General features: G+C 52.6%; 3 protein-coding genes across 4 annotated transcripts; 1 reads left to right on the forward strand and 2 right to left on the reverse strand.

Annotated features, from left to right (window-relative positions):
- Positions 1–422: 422 nt before the first annotated feature.
- On the reverse strand, positions 423–6,672 carry LRRC73 (leucine rich repeat containing 73). Its single transcript, XM_039569166.1, has 6 exons — positions 6,267–6,672; positions 5,636–5,796; positions 4,476–4,598; positions 3,159–3,259; positions 2,430–2,613; positions 423–883 (listed from the first exon to the last, which is right to left on the reverse strand). Exons 1-6 carry the CDS (start codon positions 6,536–6,538, stop codon positions 813–815), a joined length of 912 nt encoding a protein of 303 aa, XP_039425100.1. The 5' UTR covers positions 6,539–6,672; the 3' UTR covers positions 423–812.
- Positions 6,673–11,985: 5,313 nt separating this feature from the next.
- YIPF3 (Yip1 domain family member 3) lies at positions 11,986–17,278 on the reverse strand. The gene is made up of 9 exons (XM_039569623.1): positions 17,140–17,278; positions 16,780–16,986; positions 16,591–16,697; positions 15,936–15,981; positions 15,549–15,641; positions 15,079–15,210; positions 14,447–14,560; positions 13,908–14,031; positions 11,986–12,495 (listed from the first exon to the last, which is right to left on the reverse strand). The coding sequence occupies exons 1-9, from the start codon at positions 17,143–17,145 to the stop codon at positions 12,374–12,376; spliced, it is 951 nt and encodes a 316-aa protein (XP_039425557.1). The 5' UTR covers positions 17,146–17,278; the 3' UTR covers positions 11,986–12,373.
- A 15-nt stretch (positions 17,279–17,293) lies between these two features.
- Positions 17,294–20,592, forward strand: POLR1C (RNA polymerase I and III subunit C). Of its 2 annotated transcripts, none has more exons than XM_039569621.1 (9): positions 17,294–17,395; positions 17,477–17,548; positions 17,638–17,745; positions 18,279–18,411; positions 18,507–18,626; positions 18,836–18,988; positions 19,159–19,308; positions 19,842–19,958; positions 20,272–20,592. In XM_039569621.1, exons 1-9 carry the CDS (start codon positions 17,327–17,329, stop codon positions 20,388–20,390), a joined length of 1,041 nt encoding a protein of 346 aa, XP_039425555.1. In that variant the 5' UTR covers positions 17,294–17,326; the 3' UTR covers positions 20,391–20,592. The 2 variants fall into 2 exon arrangements, with proteins under 2 accessions (XP_039425555.1, XP_039425556.1); XM_039569622.1 differs by having other exon boundaries at positions 18,893–18,988.
- The last annotated feature ends 406 nt before the right edge of the window (positions 20,593–20,998 follow it).

Below are 20,998 nucleotides of genomic sequence, written 5' to 3' on the forward strand. Positions count from 1 at the left end.
CGGGAAGCGCAGGAGGAGCCGTGAGGCGGCAGGCGAGGGGCTGGCGCCCCCTGCCGGCGCTCCGGGCCCGCGGCTGCTGCTCGTCCCTGGCCTGGAGGAGCCTACCAGCCCCTGCCCGCGCCTGACACCTGCCCGGCCCTGCCGGTACCTGTGGGCACCTACCAGCCCCTGCCCGCGCCTGACACCTGCCCGGCCCTGCCGGTACCTGTGGGCACCTACCAGCCCCTGCCCGCGCCTGACACCTGCCCGGCCCTGCCGGTACCTGTGGGCACCTACCAGCCCCTGCCCGCGCCTGACACCTGCCCGGCCCTGCCGGTACCTGTGGGCACCTACCAGACCCTGCCCGTCCCTGCCCGGCCCTGCCGCTACCTGCCGGCGCCCACCCTCCCGGGGTCACACAGTGGTGGAGGCGGACGCTCCCGAGTGGTGCCACCACATCTGTGACCTTTATAAAAGTCTCATCGCGACAGCAGTACAAGCGATAGAAAGGACATCTCTTATACACATCTGAATAAATACAGCCGGGCGTGGGGGTGGCAGGGCGGCGTGAGCTACACATGCGGCGACGGGGACAATCACAAGCGGCCGACGAGGCGTGTGTGATGACACAGAGACGTGTGTAGAGATTCGCTCGGGCCAGGCTCCTGCGCTCAGAGAGCCGAGGGAGGCATCAACAGGAGGTGAAATGTGTGAGAAGAGGGCTGGGGAGCCCACCGGAGGCTGGGGAGCCCACCGGAGGCTGGGGCTGGCGGGTGCACGCTGCCCCGGCGGGCACGGTGCTCTTCTCGGCAGAAGCAGGCAGGGTAGCCCAGCTACATTTCTGTTTCTGCTAAGAGGCTGTCACCGAGGCCTGACGTCATCAGGACCATCTGGGAGCTGGAATCTGTGTCGAGAGAGGGAGAAAACCATGAGACATTCGGGCTGCCAGAGAGTGCAGGGCTGTACTCCAGACGCAGGTGTGAGGATGAGGAATTAAAACACCGCAGGGTGGGAAGAGAAGTGTGAGATTAAATACGAACTAGGCCTACTCTGACCACACAGCAGAACGGAATCAATTTTTGGGGAGGGGGAGAAAGCAGAGGCCAGAGGAACATCAGGTCTGAGTGCCCCCAACATGCAGGTGATCCTGGTTGTGCTGGCCCAGCCATGCCCTTACCCAGCCCTGCACAGACGTCTACATCTGCACTCATCGAGTGTTTTTTCAGCTAGAGAGACAGTGTCCAGGTAGGGCAGGCTTCAGGCTGCAAGCCAACCAACACCACATAGAGTGGTGGTGTTGCCTTCCCAAGAGCAGGGAATGCCGTGGGCAATCAGCCATTTTACAGCAGCAGAGGCCTGGAAATACTGACTTTCTGCACTGCATGAATGGAGGGTTTGTGCAGCCCTCCCCTGCCTGCCTCGGGGAGGTGAGGGCAGCTTGCTGGCTCGGCCATGGCTCAGAGCACCAGCCAGGAACACTGTGACTCTCCCCACAGCAAGTGAATCAACTGCAAGGAGGATGGGCCTGCATAGCAAGTAAGAAACTTAGCAGGCTACCAGTTTCCCATCCAGAAACATTTTTAAACAGAAAAAAAGATTTTTTTTTCCTGGATGGGAGGGAGGAGATCTCTAGTGGCAGTCCTACACATTCAAAACTATTGCAGGGGATCTCTATTTCAGGAATCAGTTTCTGGAAACTAGATCCAAAACTTGGCCAAACTGTCACTAAATTATTTTTATGGGTTTAATGGATGAGGATCCAGATGTTTTGAGGCTCAGAGGATTGGTTGTGCTTGTCTGCTGGTAGTCTGATAGGAGAATTGTGAGGGGTGAAGGACAAATGAAGGTTAAAAAAGCAAATCCTCAAACAGCTGAATCACAAGGTAGGCATGACAAAATACAGTATCATCTATGCAAACTACACAGAAGAGGCTACTGCTATCTCCATAATACGTCTTTTTTCCATCACAAGCAACAGACAGCCTGTGGCACCTGGCTAACCCCTTCACATGTTTGGGATGTAGAGATAGGAATAGCTGATGCTGTGTGGATTGCAGGGAGGTTCTGGAAACAGTGAGGAATGACACAAGTTTTGGCTAGATTATCTGGCAAAGGCTCCTGAGATCTTTAATATTCCTGCCCTTGAGTTTTAATACTTTGAGATTTTGTTCCTGCAGCATCAGGAAAAATGCCTCAGAGGTACCGTTTCCACTCTTTGCAGCAGCCACATTGTCCTTGGAGGCTGCCTTTCCAAGAGCGGCTCAGCCCAACGCTATTTAACATGAAGGTCACGCCGGGAGGTGTATGTATGCCATGGAGGTTGTATGTATTCCCGTTCATGGGGAGAAGGGACAGACCCATTCACCGACCCCACTGCAAGAGGCCAGTGGCACTGGAGACACCCCAGACACCCCAGTTCCTGTCCCCAGCCCAACTCCCAGAGCTCTTACTGTTCTGGCAGATCCAGGGGTTCTTCTCCCTGGCTGTGACTTCATGGGCCTCCGTCTCCTCCTCTTCCTCACCCTCTGAGAGAAGATCAGAGATCTGCTGCTGCAGCTCGGGACTGATGTTGTTCTCCGCCAGGATGAGTGTCCGTAGGGCTGTGGGGTAATTCTCTACCATGTCCAGCAAGGTCTGGGGGAAGAGTGAGATAAAAAGGCTGACAAGCAGCACAAAGGCTGAGTAGAAAGAGTGTCAGTGCTTTGTCTCCCTGCGAACTCCAGCCCTCCTCTCCTTACTTCTTCCTTCCCTTGGCCTTGACCTCCCTTCATCAGGCTTTGTGAGAGACTGAGGAGTTCCCATCTTTCTGCAGGAAGAGCTGAGATAGGATTTCCTGACTCTATCTAAAGTAGAAGGGACTGCTCTACACCCTGTTGCTCTCACATATCCAGGGTCATTCCCTCTTACCACTGGAAGCTGGAGATCTGAGAGGAGAGTCTGTGCAATTGAGCCTTGGCCTGTGTCCACAGAGATTTAGCTCTGATTCCCAGCCAAAAATCCAACCCCTTATTTTTTTCCAAGAAAACAGCCAGGGAAAAGCAAGAACCCCCCTGGTTGCAGGGAGGGAAGGGTGTGCATGTGGTTGGAGGCAGGTGTGGGTCCTGGGGCCTCTGTAGACCTCCCAGACCTGCACCCTTGAGAGGTCAGTGATGCTGTAGAGTAACTGTGGGCTCCCATACCTGAGCTGACTGGTTGGTAAGTCCTGTTCCCTCCAAGTCCAGCACTTCGAGGGTTCGACTGGAGGCCACAGCGACTGCGAGCATTCCGGCTACCTGGTCACCTGTGGGAGGAGCAACCAGGGCTGTCAGCAGTGCCTGCCTTCCCTCATGTAATGCCACATGTCCTCATGCACCTGGGGCTGTCATGGGAACATCCTCTGAGTATTTCTGCCATCAGACAACCTTCCAAATCTGTTACCTCATGGTGGAAAAAAACACTGTTAACTGAGAAGAGAGACAAGGAAAGGTGCACCATTTTGTGGTTATGGGAGCAGTCACTGATTCTCAGGGGGAACACAAAGGAACACAGTGAAATTTGTTCTATTCCCCAAGGGACCATATCTTCCCAAATCTCCTTCCTACTCAAGGAGGCAAGGGCCTTTAACAGTCCCTGTAAGACATCCCAGACAGAATAGGAGCTGAATACTTCAGTTTAGGAAAAGGCAGGAGTCAGAGAGAAGACTCTGCACCAGGTGACAGACTGCCTCCCTGGAAAGGGGATAGACTTTGAGGGGGTTGCAGCAGGATGAGGAGCATTAAAGATTGATGCTGGTGAAGAGACAAGACTCCAGCATGTTCTGACATTCTCTGTCGAGTGCTAAGATGCCATACAACTGTGACACCTCTCTTGGAACAAAATCCAGACTGCTGTCAAGTAACAGCCTGGGGCTTTTCCTGTCCAAGAGGAGGTACCTGGTCAGACAGAGGGCCTGGGGGAGGCTCTGCTTGCACGGAGGTTGAGGAGGGGAGTGTCATCCTGATGCTCAAAGAGGCATGGCCCAATCTTCTCCTTACCACCTTGCAGCAGAGCGGGAGAGAGTTTGTTTCTATGGCAACGAGTGCCAGGCTCTCCTCCTCCTCCTCCCTGCTCCTCCAGGAAGATGAAGGGGGGAGTGCGGGGACATACTGCATCTGCCAAGCCAGCTTCGGCGCCCAGGGCTTCAGGAACGAGGGAGACATGGAGGGTCAAATGTGACAACAAAGGCAGTGGAGTGGGCAAGGCACAGCCTCCTTTCTGCACCTCCCTGCAGGGCATGTGGCCACCTCACACAGGCAGAGCAGTAAGGGTGGCTTCCCATACAGCTGTAGGTGCCTGGCAGGGTGAACTTGCTGCTGGGGATCAGAGGACACCTATGCAAGGAACTGCCCCGTCCTACTGTTGATGCTCTACTGCCTTTCCAGAGCTTGGTCCCTGGCCACCCACTGGTGCAAACTGCCCAAACACTGAGAGACAGGAGTGCAGCATCCCCTGCTCCTCCTCCCTGGCCCCCAGCTTACCTAGCGGGTTGTAGTCCAGGTTCAGCACACGGAGCTGTGAGCTGTGAGCCACTGCAATGGCTAGGCGTCCCCAGCCTTTGCTTGTGATGCCTGGGTTGGCACTCAGTGTTAGCTCTTTGAGGCCTGGAGAAGAGAGAGAAGCCAAACCAGAGCCTTAGGGTACCCAAAGCAGTCACAGGAGAACTAGTTCAGCTCACCAGAACAGCTTTGGGTTGTGTCCCCTGTACTCTGTTGGGCTTAAAGGCTTGGTTTGCTCTGACAACTGTCATCACATATTTCAGTGACCAGTGAAATATTTCACTGCCTTCAGCTGTGGCCCTTCATTTATCCGTGCTGCAACTGCCCCATTTATCTGCTCTCCCAACCTGTGTCCTGCTTACCCTAAATAGCAAACACAGTGGAAACTAAGGGGTGTGTGAGACAACTGACTGGGCGAAGAAGGTGGCATGAGGTGACAGTCTGGAGAGAGGGTAACGGGGACAGTAGGCTCTGAAGCCTGCACCTGAGAGGGGTGGCCAGCAGAGATAACAGCATCAGTGGCATTGTGTGCACACAGAGGAGAAGGTGATGGGAAAAAGTGGAAGGCACTTCGAGAATCAGAAGAAAGAAGTGATATTCGCTCAGCACATGCCAGCTCTCAGCTCGACTGGGTCACTGGCCTCACACCACCAAAGATCATTCCCTGCAAAGACCCGAGTCTTGCCACTAAGGCTATGCAACTACACACTCATGGAGTGTACCTGCAAGTAGGGACAACTCCCAGGCACTGATAATAAAGCCAAGTGCTGAGGTAGGGGCACACAATATAATTATCTATGGTCATTATCCACATACAAATGCAAAATAATAAATTCAAAGTCCAAGCTGTCCTCTCCTCCAGTTTCAAATGCTGCTGACATGAACCAGAAGCAACCTGTTAGTCCCTGAGCTCCAAACTGCCAGTGGGACAGATCAGTAGCAGAAAGCACAAACCTACCCTAGGGAACCACTCCTCTATTACTTGGCTTTTCTGCTTTTCTTAAGTTGGGGGAAAGAAATTCCTCAGCCCTGGCAAACCATAGAGCCTGCCTCCTCCAGGGCTGAAGATTTACTGCTGCATGCATCTGATCTACGTGAAAGCTCCACCAGTCATTGAGCAGCCCACAGCCCCTGGTGCTTACCAGACTTGGCCCCATCAGGCGGCAGGAGCCCACAGATAAGGTTGATGCCTTCATCACCCAGCATGCAGTCTCCTAGATCCAGAGCCACCAGCGAGGGGTGGATGGAGAGAGCAGGGTTGAGGAGGGCCAAGCCTGCATCTGTCAGGGGACTCCCATGGAGGCTGTGCAGGTAAAAGGGAAAATTACTACGGAGCCTTCTTCCTTGGGGCTAACTAACCTGACGGGGAGGAAGAAGCAGACAAAATTAGGTGGATGACAAATACTAACCCCAAGTGGGCAAAAAGCTCTGTGAAGCCTCTGTCGCGAGGGTCGGCTGGCCGCTACGGTGGCCCTCCTCTCCCGGCCGGGACGAGGGGTGCAGGGGATGCCAGCGGTGAAGGGGCAGCCCCACCACTGGGGGCTGGAGGGCCGGGACTGAGAGGTAGGGCCGTGCCCAGCTGGCGGGAGCAGAGGTGGCTCCCTCCCAGCCAGGTGACGGGCAGGGGCTTATCCTCCGCAGCGCCAAGGGCATTTTCCCTCCGACAAGACTCGAATTCAGGGGCTGGCCCCGAGCTGCAAGTCCCCCGAAAGAGCCGTCCCCCCCGGGAGGGGGCCTTGGCCCCCCCGGCAGCCCCCGCCCCGCTGTACTCACAAGAGGGACTGGACGGAGCGGTTCGTCTTCAGGGCCTCGGCCAGCTGCTTGACGCGGTTAATGTTGGAGACGATGCCCAGGTTGAGGTTGAGCTGGGCGAGGGAGCGGGACTCGGCCACCCCGCGGCAGACGTGCCCGAAGTCCCGCTCGGAGAGCTGGCAGCCCCGCAGCGACAGCAGCCGCACCGAGTTCTCCCGCAGGCTCTCGCAGATGTCCCGGATCTCCGCCCCCGACAGCGTCTCCCCGGAGATCTGGATGGACCCCGGCAGCATCTTCCCCCGGCTCGGAGCGCCGTCGATCCCGGGGCCGCGCCGCCCGGGCGCCGGGGGAAGCCGCGCTGCGCGCTGCGGGCCGGGGCGGGCGCCGCCGCCGCTGCTGCCGCCGCCGCTGCCGGGCAGTCCCGGCCCGGCCCACCGCGGCCCCGGGGGCGGCACCGCGCTGCTTCACCGGCGGCCGCCGGGCCGCCCCGCTCCGCCCGGCGGGGCGGCGGGACCCAGGGCAGCCATCGGCGGGGGCTGATCCGCACCGGGGCGCGGGATCGCGCCGCCCCGCAGAGCCGGGAGGGGGCCGGGCAGCCCCGCGGGTCCCCGCCCCGCTCCGCCCGCACCTGCCGGGCCGCCCCGCCTTCCCCCGGCCATCGCTCCGGGCCCTCTTCCCCGCCCGGCTAGCACCTCCCCGCGGAACGGAGTAGGTGTGGAAGGGGGTCCGGCATCCTTCATCCCACCCCGGCATCCCGCCCGGCATCTTGGGCCCCGATGCCACTCAAAGCCCGCGAGGGACGTCGGCAGCGCCCGCTGGCACCTGGCCGCTACCCTGAGGAGATGGCGGGGCCAGGGCCGCCGGGGCTGGGTTCCCGACAGTGGGGGTGCAGGAGGGTGGGAGAAGCACCTGGGAAGGGCTCTCCGTGCCAGCCCCGCTCCCACCTGGGAAAGAAGCCAAAGCCATTGGGCCCTGGCGCACTCTGGGTGCTTGGTCCGAGGAACTGTGGTGTTCCATGGCTTCTGTGGCGTTTAATGCTTAAACCTGCTAAACCTGAAACCTCGACCCATGACTTAATGGCGAGGTCAGTCTGAGCTGCTCCTCATGGCCCAGAGCTTGCAAGAGCCGGTGCTTGGAGGCAGCTGCTTGGAGGTGAAAGTTGGATGGTTCGGGAAGGGCCACAGATTTCCTTATCACTGAGCACACAGCCTGTGCCCTCGTATGCAGGGCACACCCCACCTCCTAATTCACAGGTATAGATCAGAGGGATTTGTTCCCTCTCTTCCCGTTGAGTAATCCTGTACTTGGAGAGAAATAGGAAGCAGGGCCCCAGCGTTTTCAACTTCACTGAGCTGAAAAAGGAAGGCAGTGATGTGGAAATTAGGTTAAACCGCCTAAGTAGGCAGCTTTCTGCACGTAACTAATCTGGCTGCTGCATATAGCAGTGCTCAAGTGAATTCCAGCCCAGTGGGTAACACTGGGACAAACCCAGGCTCCTCTGCTTGGTTTGCAGGCCAAGTCCCAGGAGAAGGGATGGAAAGTGAAGAGAAAAATAGGGTGTGGAGGGGGATATGGAGCACTTCTCCTCCATTGAAATGGAGGAGCAGATCACCTGAGCTGAGGATGCATGTTAGGTCCTGAATGAGATAAGGGGATCAGCAGCTTTAAGACTTTGGCTGCACCATCTAACTCCCAATGTGGGCATCACCATGCCCTTTGAGTAATCCATTGCTGTTCTCTAGAGTATCTACACCCCCCTCTTTCTTTCCCTGTTGCACAGAGATGCATGACCTTGATACTGTTCTACAAGATACACCAAGAACAGACCACTGGTCTGGCAACTCATCTGCGCAGGGATATGAGCAGCAGCTGCAAGCATCCAGCTGTGGTACAGCTGTGGTACAGCTGTGGTACTGCGGCTTTCAGAAAAGGAGCAGCTTATCTCTAAGGTCACATTAAAAGACCCAGGTGAGAAGGGGATCCTATGTATTGTAGGATGGTGAGGGACAAAAGGCTGGATTTCAGAGTTGTGGGCAGGGGGTGACCAAGAAAATTCCAGCTGCTCCTACTGCATGCAGGTCAACTAGAAAGCTACACTGAGACTCACCTCTCAATTACCTCCATGCACTAGTCAACCCACACTTTTTAAACAGACTACTATTAGAGAGGTGCTTGGAGGAGAGCCCCTGGGACATGTCCCACTTCTATTGACAGCAGCAGTCCTGAAACATTGATGAAGATGCCCTAGTGCATCCTTGCTGCCTGTTGTCAGGAGCAAGAGCACATTGAAGAGACAATTGTCCCACCTACTTTATGCTCAATTCATTGAAAAAAGTGGCACAGGAACTAGTGGTCCAAAGCTTTGGCTCACGAAATCTAATGCAGGGCTATGCAGAAGGGACTTTGGCAATACTATTTTGTGTAGAACTAGGTATTTCTTCCTTGTCATGTGCAGTTACCCAGCAGGTATGAGGAAGGTCATTTATTGTTTACCTACTGGGGCAGAAAGAGTGATGCCATTAAGAGTTCACAAATAAACAGAGAAAAGCAGTGGACGAATAGCAGCTAGAGTGAGAGTAGACGCAGGAAGGAAAACAAATGGGAGAAGAAACAGCCTACCTGTAACCCAAAATCACACCTAAGGTGACCATTAGTGCAACAAGGATGGACTGTAAGAAGAATTGGACTCCCGGGTACTGCACAGGAGAGGAGGAGGTCATAGATGTTTTAATACACATTTTTAGCTTTAATATACAGCTTCCTCTTTCTAATCTGACAGCTTTTTATGTTTATTCCATATTTATTAAAGAGGGGCTATTTTTATTTATTAACACAGAGCTACCCTTACTCAAAAGGGGGAAGTGATGAGGGGGTTATTTCAGATTTGTTGCAAGGGAGAAGAAAGAAAATTATTTGTTATTTGCTGCAAGAGCTGTGGCAGGAAACAAAGGCAGAGATAGTGTAGTACGATAGGGTTTGTAAGGCTTGTTCTGGTAACTAGAGGACATGAGTAAGCATTGAGATGCCCTCCCACAAGGACTTTATTAAGCCTGTGTGCTCAGCATGCTCCCTGGAACTGCAGCATGCATGCATTTCCCTGAAAAAACGTGTCCTTCTCTGTCAGTGAAAGGCAATGCTGAAGCTCTCAGCCGAGGACTGAATTTCTGGCAGTACAGAACAGTTCAGCTTCCAGCTGCTGCTGCACAGAGAATTAATCAGGGCTGAAGAACTGGAGCAGAGCAAGCCCCACAGGTTCCAAGAGGGTGGTTGGTTGTCACCCCGATCATGTCCTCAGCTGACAGCACACAAGCTGCTCAGGGAGCTTTGCTTACTGTTCATGAGGAGTTGGCTTACTTCTCTCCTCTGTGCTCTGAGTGAAAAACACAGGGCACAGCTTCACCCCTCTGGTTCAGCTGAGTGGCTCAGTGCAGGAGGGAGCACAGCTGTTCTCCAACTGTGTCTGTAGATCAGCACCGATACAAGTTCGGTGCAGAATGATTTTTTCTTCTCAGATGAACTTACTCCAGTGACAATTGTCTTTCTCTTTTCCTCCCCGTGCCTGTACTTCCAGAGTTTGCACCAAGAGAAACAGATCCATTCTAGGCCGCCAGGGCAAGAACTTGGAATTAGAAACAAACCTCCCATGGAGATATAAAGAGGGTAATACCAGAAGCAGCATTACAAACTAACACTTCCATTTTGTCAAGTTTTGAAGTAACAGAAATTCTAGGAGCTTAAAGTGGTTCATTTGGTCCAAAAAACCCCATGGAGACTACAAGCCCAAATAATTACCAATTCTCCCAAGTAGCTTGCTCCGAGTTCTGTTCTTCAGCCAAAATGTTTCCCAGAAAAGGGGGTCAGGAGGAGAGAAGAGAGTGAGGGAACCTGTCTGTTACGCATGTGATTGTTAGCAGACAAGCTTTTTGCTCTTGAAAGGGGAACAAATTATGAATGTGGGAATAAGCAAATATTAAGTGGAAAGTAGGTCTGTGACTGAAAATGCTCAAGTCCTGTCTAGTGACATTTTTTTCAACTGAAGCAGATGACCAGCCTGATTACAGTAGCTGGCACTATCTTCCTCTCTTTCATTGCACCTTGGCACTAGTCTGAATGCCACTACAGCTGCATCCTCTCCCATTAATATAAACAAGGGACCAAAGAGTGCAGTTCTGACACACTGTCTGCCTTGTGCACTTGTGGGTACACCAAGAAAGGGCAACATCCTGGTGTTTTTCTGCCCAAGTTTAAAGATGAGCTTCTCTGAGGGGTGGCTCCTCTCTCCCAGACATCCAGAACTACAGGGAGAGAAAAGATGAAAGCCAGTTACCAGCTAACAGCTTCCACTCACAGACCAGTAAAAATTAGAGTAGTGAGGGAAGGCTGGACTACTCAGTTGTGAGTTACTGCAGTGCAGGTAAGCCTAGGCTGCTCTGCTTACCCATCCTTACTGGAGCTTTCCTGCATCAATACACTGGAGATTAATATGCCAACTCTATTTCCATTGCACACTCCCCTATTTCTCCCTTCGTTAAATGGAAACACTGCCCAGAGGTGACAGTCCCATGGCTGGGAGACATGAAGGCCAGCAGCACAAGGGTGGGCTGAACTGGCCTCCTAACAGAAATATCCACTGAAGACCATGCACAAACATGCTGCCCCTGCATGTGCCACAGAGCAACATGGGCAGAAGGGCAGTAAGAACAAGAGGCACTGTGAAAGCATGGATGTTGGGGAAGATGAAACAGGAAAGCTTTATAAATATGATTGCCTGACAAAAGATTTTGGGAATATGAAAACTACAGGCGACATCGAAATGAAAGCCACTTTTGAAATACCAAATCTTAGTTACTGAACAACTGGAAAACAATGGTATGGCCGACTGAAGGTAATCCCCTCTTGATTGAACAATACCCTCTGCTTGCAGGCAGGTCCAAGGGTCAGAGCAGACCCTACTAGCTCAGCAGAAGGGGTCCAAAGAGTAGTTTTTAGAAGTTAAGATGTAACACTCTATGGTAATATAAGAACTCTTATAGGCTGTATGTAAATGCTATAGGATTTGTATCTTGTATTAGATTGGTTAGTGACAATTAGAATATTCAGTACAGAAGATGATTTATTGTATTATAACCAGGACTTCAGTATTCCACTCTCACTCTCTCTCTTACTCTTACACACTCTTACTCTCTCTTCACACACACTTCTTCACTCTCATTCCTCTCGCTCTCTCTCTTACCCGCTTACTCTCTTGGGCCTGCTCAGAGCTGCCAGCTGCAGCTCTAAGCAGTGCCCCTGTACCCACGCCCTTTGCAATAAACCGCATGTTCCAAGATCTGACTATAGAGATCTCTCGTCACCGTCCCCGTCCGAACCACCCCAAAGCTCCTACACATGGGGACAGATACATTTCTGACATACACAGCAGAAGGGATGGTGAGGTGAGATAGCAGCTTCGACCAAGTGAAGAGAGAGGGATCAATATGGAACATGACAAGAAAGAGCATGTGGTTAAACACACTGAGCTGAAAACTGAAAATTGCCAGAGAAAGTGAAGTTCCCGCACCTTTTGAACTACTGTGCCTTTGAAAACGGTACCCCAAACAGGCCATGTATCACAGAATATTTGAAGAAGGACAGCAGAAAATTGCAAAGAATCCCCCTTTGAGTCTAGGGCAGGACAGATGAAGGTGCAGAGACCCAAGCACCACGCTCCCATTAGACAAACAGGCTCAAGCATAAGACATCACTCAGCACCAACATCAATTTAATCCTTCCCTCTTCAGGACAGGAACAGGGCAGATACTCCTGGAGTTACATCAGCAAGCGGAAAGAGAGCTAAGGGACAAACTGCGCTGGGAAATCCCAGCTAAACATGCAGGCAACAGAACCACTCTACTCAAGACAGCCCAGACCTGGATGGGGGAAGAGTGTAGCTCTTCTGAGTCACTGAGGTGCGACTCACCTCAGCTGAGTCCACTCAGCTGCCCAAAACCATAACGCAGAGGACAGGTCCAGGAAAACAAAACCAAGTTGTCTTCTTGCTGTTCTGTCCTGTTCCTAAGAGGCAGCAGGTTACTGTGGCCCTATGCAGCCCCCGAAGTAGTGAAGGAAGCAAGTCCAAGTCTGTAAAACTACAGGGTCAATGCAATGGCTTTGGCTGTTGTGTTCACTACAGCATTGGAAACAACTGGAATGTCTCGGGCAACTCTCTGAAAGGGTGGCATGTTAGGTCCTTCCAATGTGTCCAGGATACCTGCAGGAACAAAAAAAAGGGGAGAGAGGCAAGAGTTAGTTCAGATGATAGCAGATGGCACATTTCTTCTTGCCTTTTTCTCTGTCCAGGTAGTGGTTGATGGTGCCAGAGCCCAGAACGGGCAAAGCACTTGCAGGCAATGGGAGGAGACATCTAGCCCCAAAGACTGAACAGGAGTAAACACTTCCATCCAGAGACACAGGGTACACACCAGACCTTGTGCTCAGGGCAGGAAGAGCTTGTGCATGTTCCCAAGAGGAACACAGATCCTTTTGCTTTGAGGGTGTCAGATCCAGTCCCCTGCCACTCGACCTGAATGCAGGTACGGCCAGAGATGTTGCTCTGCTGAGGGAAATTGATAAAATCCTGTTCCTACTTCATCCCAGCACAGATCTTGCTCTTAGACCAAGATTCTCTGTTTGCTTTCATCCTGAGATACACTTGCAGACCCATATCAGGAGCTGCAGCTGGGCTGCAATGTGGAATTTTTGTCACTGCAGTGCAAACAGACCATGCTTGGCAGGAAATACACAGACCAATGCAAATATCCTCAAGTCTCTGTCAACTACCCTCTTAAGATTGATAATCAGTTTTGGAGTGCTTTGAAGGAAATTGCTTGGAGTATATCTTATTCTATTTCTCTGCCAAGAAGCTGCAGATCAGAACCTATGCCATTAGAACAGATTCAGGAAAGAACAAGATTTGTACCTAAAAGGACTTGTAATGCTATGTATAACCCCTAATTATGCAGATTTATCAGAAATATCACGATGGGTCTGGCTGCCTAAACTCATACAGAGACTTGCAGAATTGCATATTTAGGGATCTGGAAACTCTCTAGAGATGGGGTGAGAGAAGAATTTTGGTTTTGTATTTTTTAAGGAGGTTGAGACTTTGTTAGGAGAAAACAAGAAGAGATGTGGAAGGAGGACCTGACCATGCATGGCCTGGTTAACAAACAGTACTAGCTGGGGAAGATACAGCTTCTGCTATCTGTGCTGTACAACACAAGATTAAAAAAGGTGTTGAACAAAGAAGGAAGAACACTCATGACACATTTCCTGATCAGAGAAAAGCCACCTGACTTCAACAATATTCAGGAAGGGGCTGGACATCTGCATGCAAGAACAGTCAGTGCTGTTACACTTCACTCGGGAAATAATAAGGGTCCTGCCTCACAAACTGGGTCTTAAGTGCTAAAACTCAGTGCATAGTAACTACCCCAATGTTTACCTGCTGCCCTACTTGAACAGCTTCTTCTAGAAAAGCTAGTGGCGGTCATTTTAGAGTTGGAAATTGGCACAGATGCCCTCAGGACCGATTCAAACTGTCCATTCTTTCTCTCAGAGAGAGAAAAGAGAACTTCTCTTCCCCCAGATCTAACACGATGTCTTCAAATCTCCCTTGCTTACCTTCTACCACCTTGTGATAAGCAAAGTGCAGATAGAGGAGGAAAAGCATATGCAGAGCAGCAAGAGTCCCACACAGGATGAGCCGCTGGGTATGTCCCACGGTACGTGACACCAACACAGCAACCTAGGAGAGAGGAGGTGATCAGAGAAGGCCTGAGCCTCTGGCACTGCAATCAGGAACACAGAGAAGAACAGGTCAGGCAGTGAGAATCTGCAGAAACACTGCACTGAGTCTTTTTCGCAGTTTTCACCGACAAATTTAGAGCAATTCAAAACTGTTCTGTGTAGGTGAACCTTGCCCAGTCCTTGCAGGATGCTCAGGTAAATAAACCTCCTGCAGCTGTTAGAACGGGTGAGGATATTAATCCAAATAGCAACTCCATACACCAGTGCCCAAATTATGCAGGAGCATGGGGCTGTTCTCCACAGCAGCTTGACTGGCTGTGAAATGAACCACCAGGCCAAGGAACAGAAAGCAAACACTTCCCTCCCTTTTTTTGTCCCAGGAAGAGGAGGACCCCAGGCTGCCTGTCCCTTACCATTCGTAGTGTAGACAGTCCACCAACAACCAACCAGAAGATATAGAAGAGGGAGTGGAAGTGGATATTATAGGTGACAAAGAGGGTGATGCAGTGTCCGAAAAGACCGTAGCCCTGACAAAACAAAAATGTCCATGTTACAAGGACCAGTCCCACACAAAGGGCCATTGATCAAGAGCATGAACAGCCTATTCCTGCAACACTTCACCATGGCAAAGCCTCACAAACCACTCATTCACTGCCAAACAGTCAACCAGAACAACAACTTTAACAGCAGCTCACACACAGATAATGTCTGAAGGATTCACAGGCACGTAAGAGATTGAGACAACCTGGGAAACAGAGGAAAGATCCTCCAATCCCAGAGAAATTGCTGTCTCCTGGCTTTTTACCACCAGGCTCTCAAATCAGGAAGTGCAAAGTAGGAGACCTGCACAAAGGAACTGCCTCTTTGTACTATCACTGTGCCTGGGATGGGGCAGGTCAGCAGAACATCCTGGAATTCCAGGTTGTCCCAGTGCAGTTACCTGGGACCAGCAACTTACAAAGACTTTTCCTGTTCTTTGGGAAAAGCTTGCTCTGGAACACCATGCAGCCAATGTGCATCACAGGGCAGCTCCATCAGTACCTACCAACAGTGACAGCATCTGCACCATCGTGATTTGGGCATTGCACAGATATGCCAGGAAATACATGAAAGATGAGACGCCCAGCCAGTAACCGAAGCAGGTGCCAATGGCTGTGCCCATCAGTGTGCCTTCCCTCTGTGGAGACAGTGTCATGATGAAGAGAACTCAAAGAACTGACCTGCCAGCACCCAAATTAATCCCTGAGAGTCCCAGATCCTTTGCAGGCATTATCAAATAGCTGGCTAGCAGCATTCAGGGGGTCACAGGACCTACACCCCAACTTCTCCCAGCAGCAGAGTGTCAAGACTTTCTGGTGCATCCTTCCTCCCACCCCCAAACCAAAATGTTTTTCCTCAAATCAATCTGCTTTTTAGCAAGACACTTATTCAGTTATAGAAGAGCTTTCCTCTCATTTTCTAGTGTCCCTACAGCAACCCAGTCAAACCACCACTTATCACTGAGACTTGACGTACAATGATGGTATCTGAGGTCTTCATTCCATGCAAAAGAATGGCCACCAGTGTGAAAACCAGCATGAGGGGTCCGTACAGCTCGCCTGCAATCTTCTACAGGAGGAGACAGGTGAGGGAAAGTTTGGTTAGAGCCCCTGAACACCAGGGTCCCCACCACAAGTGATGTGAGAAGTACACTGGATGGCGTTTATCACCCAGGTTATCACCTGAGGTTAGGTGAGAGCACACTGAGGTTTGGAACAACCATGGAAAGGAGTCATCAACATTTTCAGGGAGATGAACACCTAACAAACTCAGTCCTTAATAACACGGATTATTACAGTTTTACAAGGTGTCTGGGGGACAGTCACTTGGCCATGGAGTCTGATTCAGCAAAAGGGAACTCACCTGTGGGAAATTAATCATCTTCACAGGAATCATGGACTCCAGCAGTCTGCATCACAGGAAAGCAGGGAACGACAACAGGAGCAGGAAGGACAACAGAATGGTTAACAAAATGCTTCATAAGTAAAAGATCCCAACACCCATTACCAGTGTTTGCTGTTGTGTTGACAGGACTTGGGGGACAGAGATTCTTTCTAAAGGGTGAGTCAAGGTCACTAAAGAAGAAAAACCTTACTGTCAGTGGGCTAACTTTGCTCGGGAGGGGCAGATTCAATGAAAATGCTTAGGGATCCACTCAGGGAGGAGAGATCATTGACGGAACAGCAGGAAGGAAAGATAACTTTCCTCATAAAGGCTCACAAAACTTTGCCTTGTTGGACACAACTGTGTTGCAAACCCAACAGAAGTCACATAAGGTAGCCGAGTATGAAAAGAGCCCCTTCTCCTGCCCTGAGCAGCAATGCTGGGTGACAGGGCCGCCAGCCCAACCACGGGACCTCACTAAGGTGAGCGGGACAACACACAATGTGTTTCCTCATCCGTGAGTCTTCCCGCAGGGCTGACAGCCCACTCCTGCTCGTTCTCTGGGAGCTGACAGCTAGCCTCCTGCAGGCACGGAGCCACCGGCTCCCCGTGCCCCGCGCCGGGGGCTGCCCACCTGGCTCGCACTTGGACGGGCTCTACATCGAAGTAGGGCCGGAGGATGTCGATGTTGGCGTAGAGGCTGAAGGCCCTGGAGGCTTGTCTCTTCCCCACCTGCCACATCTGCGGAGAGAAGGGAGCGGGCAGCGGCCGGCCGGGCAGGCAGGCACCCCGGGGCCGGGGCCGGCCGGGGGACAGCGCTCACCTGGTCAGCGACCTGCCGGCCCAGCTGCCCCCGCAGCCCCTTCATGCCCAGGAACTCCCCGTCCTCCTCCTCGCCGGCGCCCGCCTCGCCCTCCGCCTCCTCCTCCTCCTCCTCCTTCATACGCTGGTGCATCTCCCCCATGTCCTCGAAGCTGGAGCCTGACGTGTCGTCCATGTTCTCCATGTCGATGACGGCGGAGCCGCCACCCTGCGCCAGGGCAGACTCGGCGTCAACACCCGCTCGGCTCGGCTCGGCTCGGCTCGGCTCGGCTCGGCCCGGCCCGGCTCGGCTCGGCTCGGTCCGGTCCGGCCCGGCGCGGCCCGGCCCCGCCGCCCCGCTGCCGCCCGCGGCCCGGCCCACCTGCATGTTGTCCTCGAAGCCGCCCCATTCGGCGCCGGGGGCGCCGCTCCTGCCGCCGCCCGCCGCCCCCGGCGCGGGCCATGGTGCCCGTCCCGGCCCCGCCGCGCTGGCCCGGATGGGCGGGAGCCGGATGTGACGGCAGCCGTGGAGCGACTCCCAGCGCCCGGGAGCGCCGCCCATCGCACCCATGGCGGCCCGGCGGGGTGCGGACGAGATGCGGGACCGCGTGGTGCTGGGCGAGTTCGGCGTCCGCAACGTGAGCGAGCCCGGCGGGGAGGGACGGGGGCGGCCGGCACCCGCACCCCCTCACGGCCCCGTCTGTGCCCTCTCCTCGCAGGTCCACACCACCGACTTCCCCGGCAACTACCCCGGCTACGAGGACGCCTGGGACCAGCGGCGCTTCGAGGAGGTGGGTGAGCGGCGCCGGCGGCCGGGGCTGTGGGTGTGCGGGGATCGGGCCCCGCGGCCGGCGTGACCCGCGGTGCGCGGCTCCCGCAGGCGTTCCGCGTGGACGTGATCCGTGAGGAAGAGGACACCCTGGAGTTCGACATGGTGGGCATCGACGCCGCTATCGCCAATGCCTTCCGCCGCATCCTGCTCGCCGAGGTACCGCCGCTCCGGGGGTGCTCACCTGGGGGTGCCGGCCTAAGCCTTTCTTAACAGGGAGCGGGGAACGTTCAGCCTTGTGTCAGCCCTTGCGGACAGCTGCAGGGTTTGGAAGAGAAGCACACGTTCCGCACGTGTGCCAGGAGCCCAGAGAGAATGAGGGCTTTAGCAGCATGGGCAATACCGCCTGCTGCTCTTAGGGATGCGGTTGGTAGCATCTGTGGGTCAGCCTTTTCGACACAGTTGTGTTGCCAACCCAACAGAAGCCACATAATGCTGCCAAGTACTAAAAGGTTGAGGATGCCTCAAAGCCCTTTCTCCTACCCTTCACTTCTTGCGATTGTTTAAAAAAATGGGCATGGGAGTAGATGGAGTGTAAGGGTATATTGCTTATCCTGATTTGGCAGAAATACCACTGAAAATAGTCTGCATGGCAGTTATTTGTAGGAGAGGAGAGACACTTGAGCTGGATAATCTCTTGGCATGTAGTTCAACTATTGTTTTAGGCTGACTTGATCTCTTGTCTCCCTGAGGTGCCAACGATGGCCGTAGAGAAGGTCTTTGTGTACAACAACACATCCATTGTGCAGGATGAAATTCTGGCTCATCGGTTGGGCCTCATCCCTATCCGAGCTGACCCTCGTCTCTTTGAGTACAGAAACCAAGGTGAGACTCTTGGATAGAATAGAACTATTCCTCAAAGTAGGAAATCATGGTCATGTAAACTGAGCAGAAGTGTAATTTCATGTGCTTCTTCTCAGGAGATCAAGAAGGCACAGAAATTGATACTCTGCAGTTTCAGCTGAAAATCAAATGCAAACGGAACCCTCAGGCTGCCAAGGAATCATCTGATCCTGATGAACTATATTTCAATCACAAAGGTGAGATTTCTTCTAAAAATAGGTGCTGGTTTTTTCCTTTTTTCAGTCTTGGAAGACAGGATTTGGGCTGTTCTCTCAGCCCTGTGTGCTCACAGGAAGAGAGTTGATTCCATTCTGCTAAACTTTCTTTTTGCTGTCTTCAGTCTTATACAGGTGAGTGACCTGCTTTGAGGCAGCAGCTGCCTGATGCTTGTGGCTTCTCTTTGCAGTGTACAGTAAACACATGACATGGGTGCCCTTGGGGAATCAGACAGACCTTTTTCCAGACGCTGACTTCCGACCTGTTCACGATGACATCCTCATTGCACTGTTGCGACCCGGACAGGAAATAGATGTGCTTATGCACTGTGTCAAGGGCATAGGTGAGTTGTGGCTCCTGGGACAGTGGGACAAGGAATGTGAGTGCTTGGACTAGGGCACTGCTGTATGATGGGGAAGGGTAGAGAACTGGCTTTTCCCCTGGAGCTTTAGGCCCCAGCATCCTTGTTCCCTGAGGCCTACTCTCATCCTTGACTCTTAACTCTTCATACAGGTAAGGATCATGCCAAGTTTTCTCCTGTGGCCACAGCCAGCTATCGACTGCTTCCTGACATTACTCTTCTGCAGCCTGTTGAGGATGAGGCAGCTGAGACGTTGCAGAAGTGCTTTTCCCCTGGAGTCATTGAGATCCAGAATATCAATGGTACTTTTTTCCTGCCTTGTTCCTTGCAAGCTTTAGTAGAGACTGATTTGAGCTTAGAGCCAAACTTTGTAGAGACAAAACTGCATTGTTATGTTGCATTGCTGATCAATGGTTCATGCTTTTCTGAGCCCAGTTTTATGGATGAGTGGCTGCCCCGTGCAGATGTGTTGGGTGATGAACTGGGACATCCCTGAAATGCTAAGGCATTGGATACCTGTCCACAGAGCTCTGCAGCTGCTGACTGCTGCTTCCAGTGCTGTTCATTTGTAACACTGGGTAGTGAGCTTGCTCTTTCCAGCAGCTGAGTGTGGAGGAGACTTCTTGTGTCCTTCCAGGAGTGCATGCAGGCTTTGTGTTTGGGTTAGTTCTGCCAGATCGGAGTTTCATGTTGGGTATATGCTAATTCTTTTTATTGGTGGTTTCCCTGCCTTTGGTGATGGGCAAGTGCCTGTTTGGGGGGTAAGCACCCGCTGTGACCATAAGGCACCCACCTGCTGCAATTTGCCCATCTCATTTCATCTTTTTCCCTCTAGGAAAAAAGGTGGCGAGAGTAGCCAATGCACGATTGGACACATTCAGCAGAGAAGTTTTCCGTCACGAGGGTCTGAAAAACCTTGTGCGCCTGGCAAGAGTGCGGAACCATTACATCTGTAAGTGCCCCGTTTTCCACAGAGTCCTGCTGTGGTGTGTGTGAACAAGCAGAGAATGGCCAGCATGTATGGCTGGCTCTGTGCCTCTCCCCACCCTCAGCATCAGCATCCATACATTCAGAATCCAGTGGGTAACTACCTGCTTTGGGATTGAATCTCTTGGTGTTTCCTGCTGGCAAATGTAGCTGCTTCTCTTGCTGTGAAGATCTGGCCTGTTTTCAGTGAGGTGTAAGGGAAGATAAGGGACAGAAGCCTGGAGCCAGGTGCAGGCTGAGGCTGCCTTCTGGCTGTGCTGACTTGTGTCTCTGTGCAGTTTCAGTGGAGTCAACGGGTATCTTGCCTCCAGATGTGCTGGTGAGCGAAGCCATCAAGATCCTGATGGGAAAGTGTCAGCGCTTCCTCAATGAGCTGGACTCTGTGCCTATGGAGTGACCAGGCTGTAGCTGGGAAAGCAGATGCCTGCACTGCTGTTCTGGGCTTCCTATACCTGCATGGAAGGGGGATTCCTCTTCCATAGACAGGAGGCTTGACAGGGGCTTGCCAAGAGTCCAAGGACCATCTCTTCGGATTTTTCTGTTGGTAATGAGCCTCAGTGAGGAGATGCACTAAAATAAAGGCTTTTTTTTTAAAGCTGTCTCCTGTGCCATTCACAATTGTGAAACTGTAATACATGAAGAAGGAAGGGGCAGCAGGTCTAAAGATGAGTAACAGCATTTTTTTTAGATGGTATGCAGTGAGGAGTGAGGAAGATTGATAGGGCAGGGTAGTAAAGCATTTCACAGCAGGTCAGTGAGATTTAACGAGTTGGTATCTGAAACCTGTTCGGCAGGTGTTTCAGACCAGCTCTGGGATAGTTAATATGGATGGTAGAGAAAAGGCTGTACTGTCAAAGGACTGGAACACCTCTCCTATGAAGAAATTGAGAGAGCTGGGACTGTTCAGCCTGGAGAACAAAAAAGCTCCAGGGAGACCTTATTCTGGCCTTTCGGTATGTAAAGGGGGCATAAAGAAAGACTTTACCAGGGTCTGCAGTGACAGGC

Source organism: Corvus cornix, chromosome 3 (genome assembly GCF_000738735.6).
Source record: "Corvus cornix cornix isolate S_Up_H32 chromosome 3, ASM73873v5, whole genome shotgun sequence".
NCBI classification, from domain to species: Eukaryota; Metazoa; Chordata; class Aves; order Passeriformes; family Corvidae; genus Corvus; species Corvus cornix.

Excerpts from the sequence above, each read along its gene's own strand:
- YIPF3 (XM_039569623.1), bottom strand. Across the intron at positions 15,982-16,590 it reads CCCGTCCAAGTGCGAGCCAG|ACTGCTGGAGTCCATGATTC; the intron begins GTGGGCAGCCCC and ends CCTGTGATGCAG. Across the intron at positions 15,211-15,548 it reads AGACCTCAGATACCATCATT|AGGGAAGGCACACTGATGGG; the intron begins GTACGTCAAGTC and ends CTGTCTCCACAG.
- POLR1C (XM_039569621.1), top strand. The coding sequence starts at position 17,327 with ATGGCGGCCCGGCGGGGTGCGGACGAGATGCGGGACCGCGTGGTGCTG. Across the intron at positions 17,549-17,637 it reads ACCAGCGGCGCTTCGAGGAG|GCGTTCCGCGTGGACGTGAT; the intron begins GTGGGTGAGCGG and ends CGGCTCCCGCAG. Across the intron at positions 18,989-19,158 it reads GCACTGTGTCAAGGGCATAG|GTAAGGATCATGCCAAGTTT; the intron begins GTGAGTTGTGGC and ends CTCTTCATACAG.
- LRRC73 (XM_039569166.1), bottom strand. The coding sequence starts at position 6,538 with ATGCTGCCGGGGTCCATCCAGATCTCCGGGGAGACGCTGTCGGGGGCG. Across the intron at positions 4,599-5,635 it reads GCCTGATGGGGCCAAGTCTG|GCCTCAAAGAGCTAACACTG; the intron begins GTAAGCACCAGG and ends TCTCTTCTCCAG. Across the intron at positions 884-2,429 it reads CCCCTGGATCTGCCAGAACA|ATTCCAGCTCCCAGATGGTC; the intron begins GTAAGAGCTCTG and ends CTCTCGACACAG.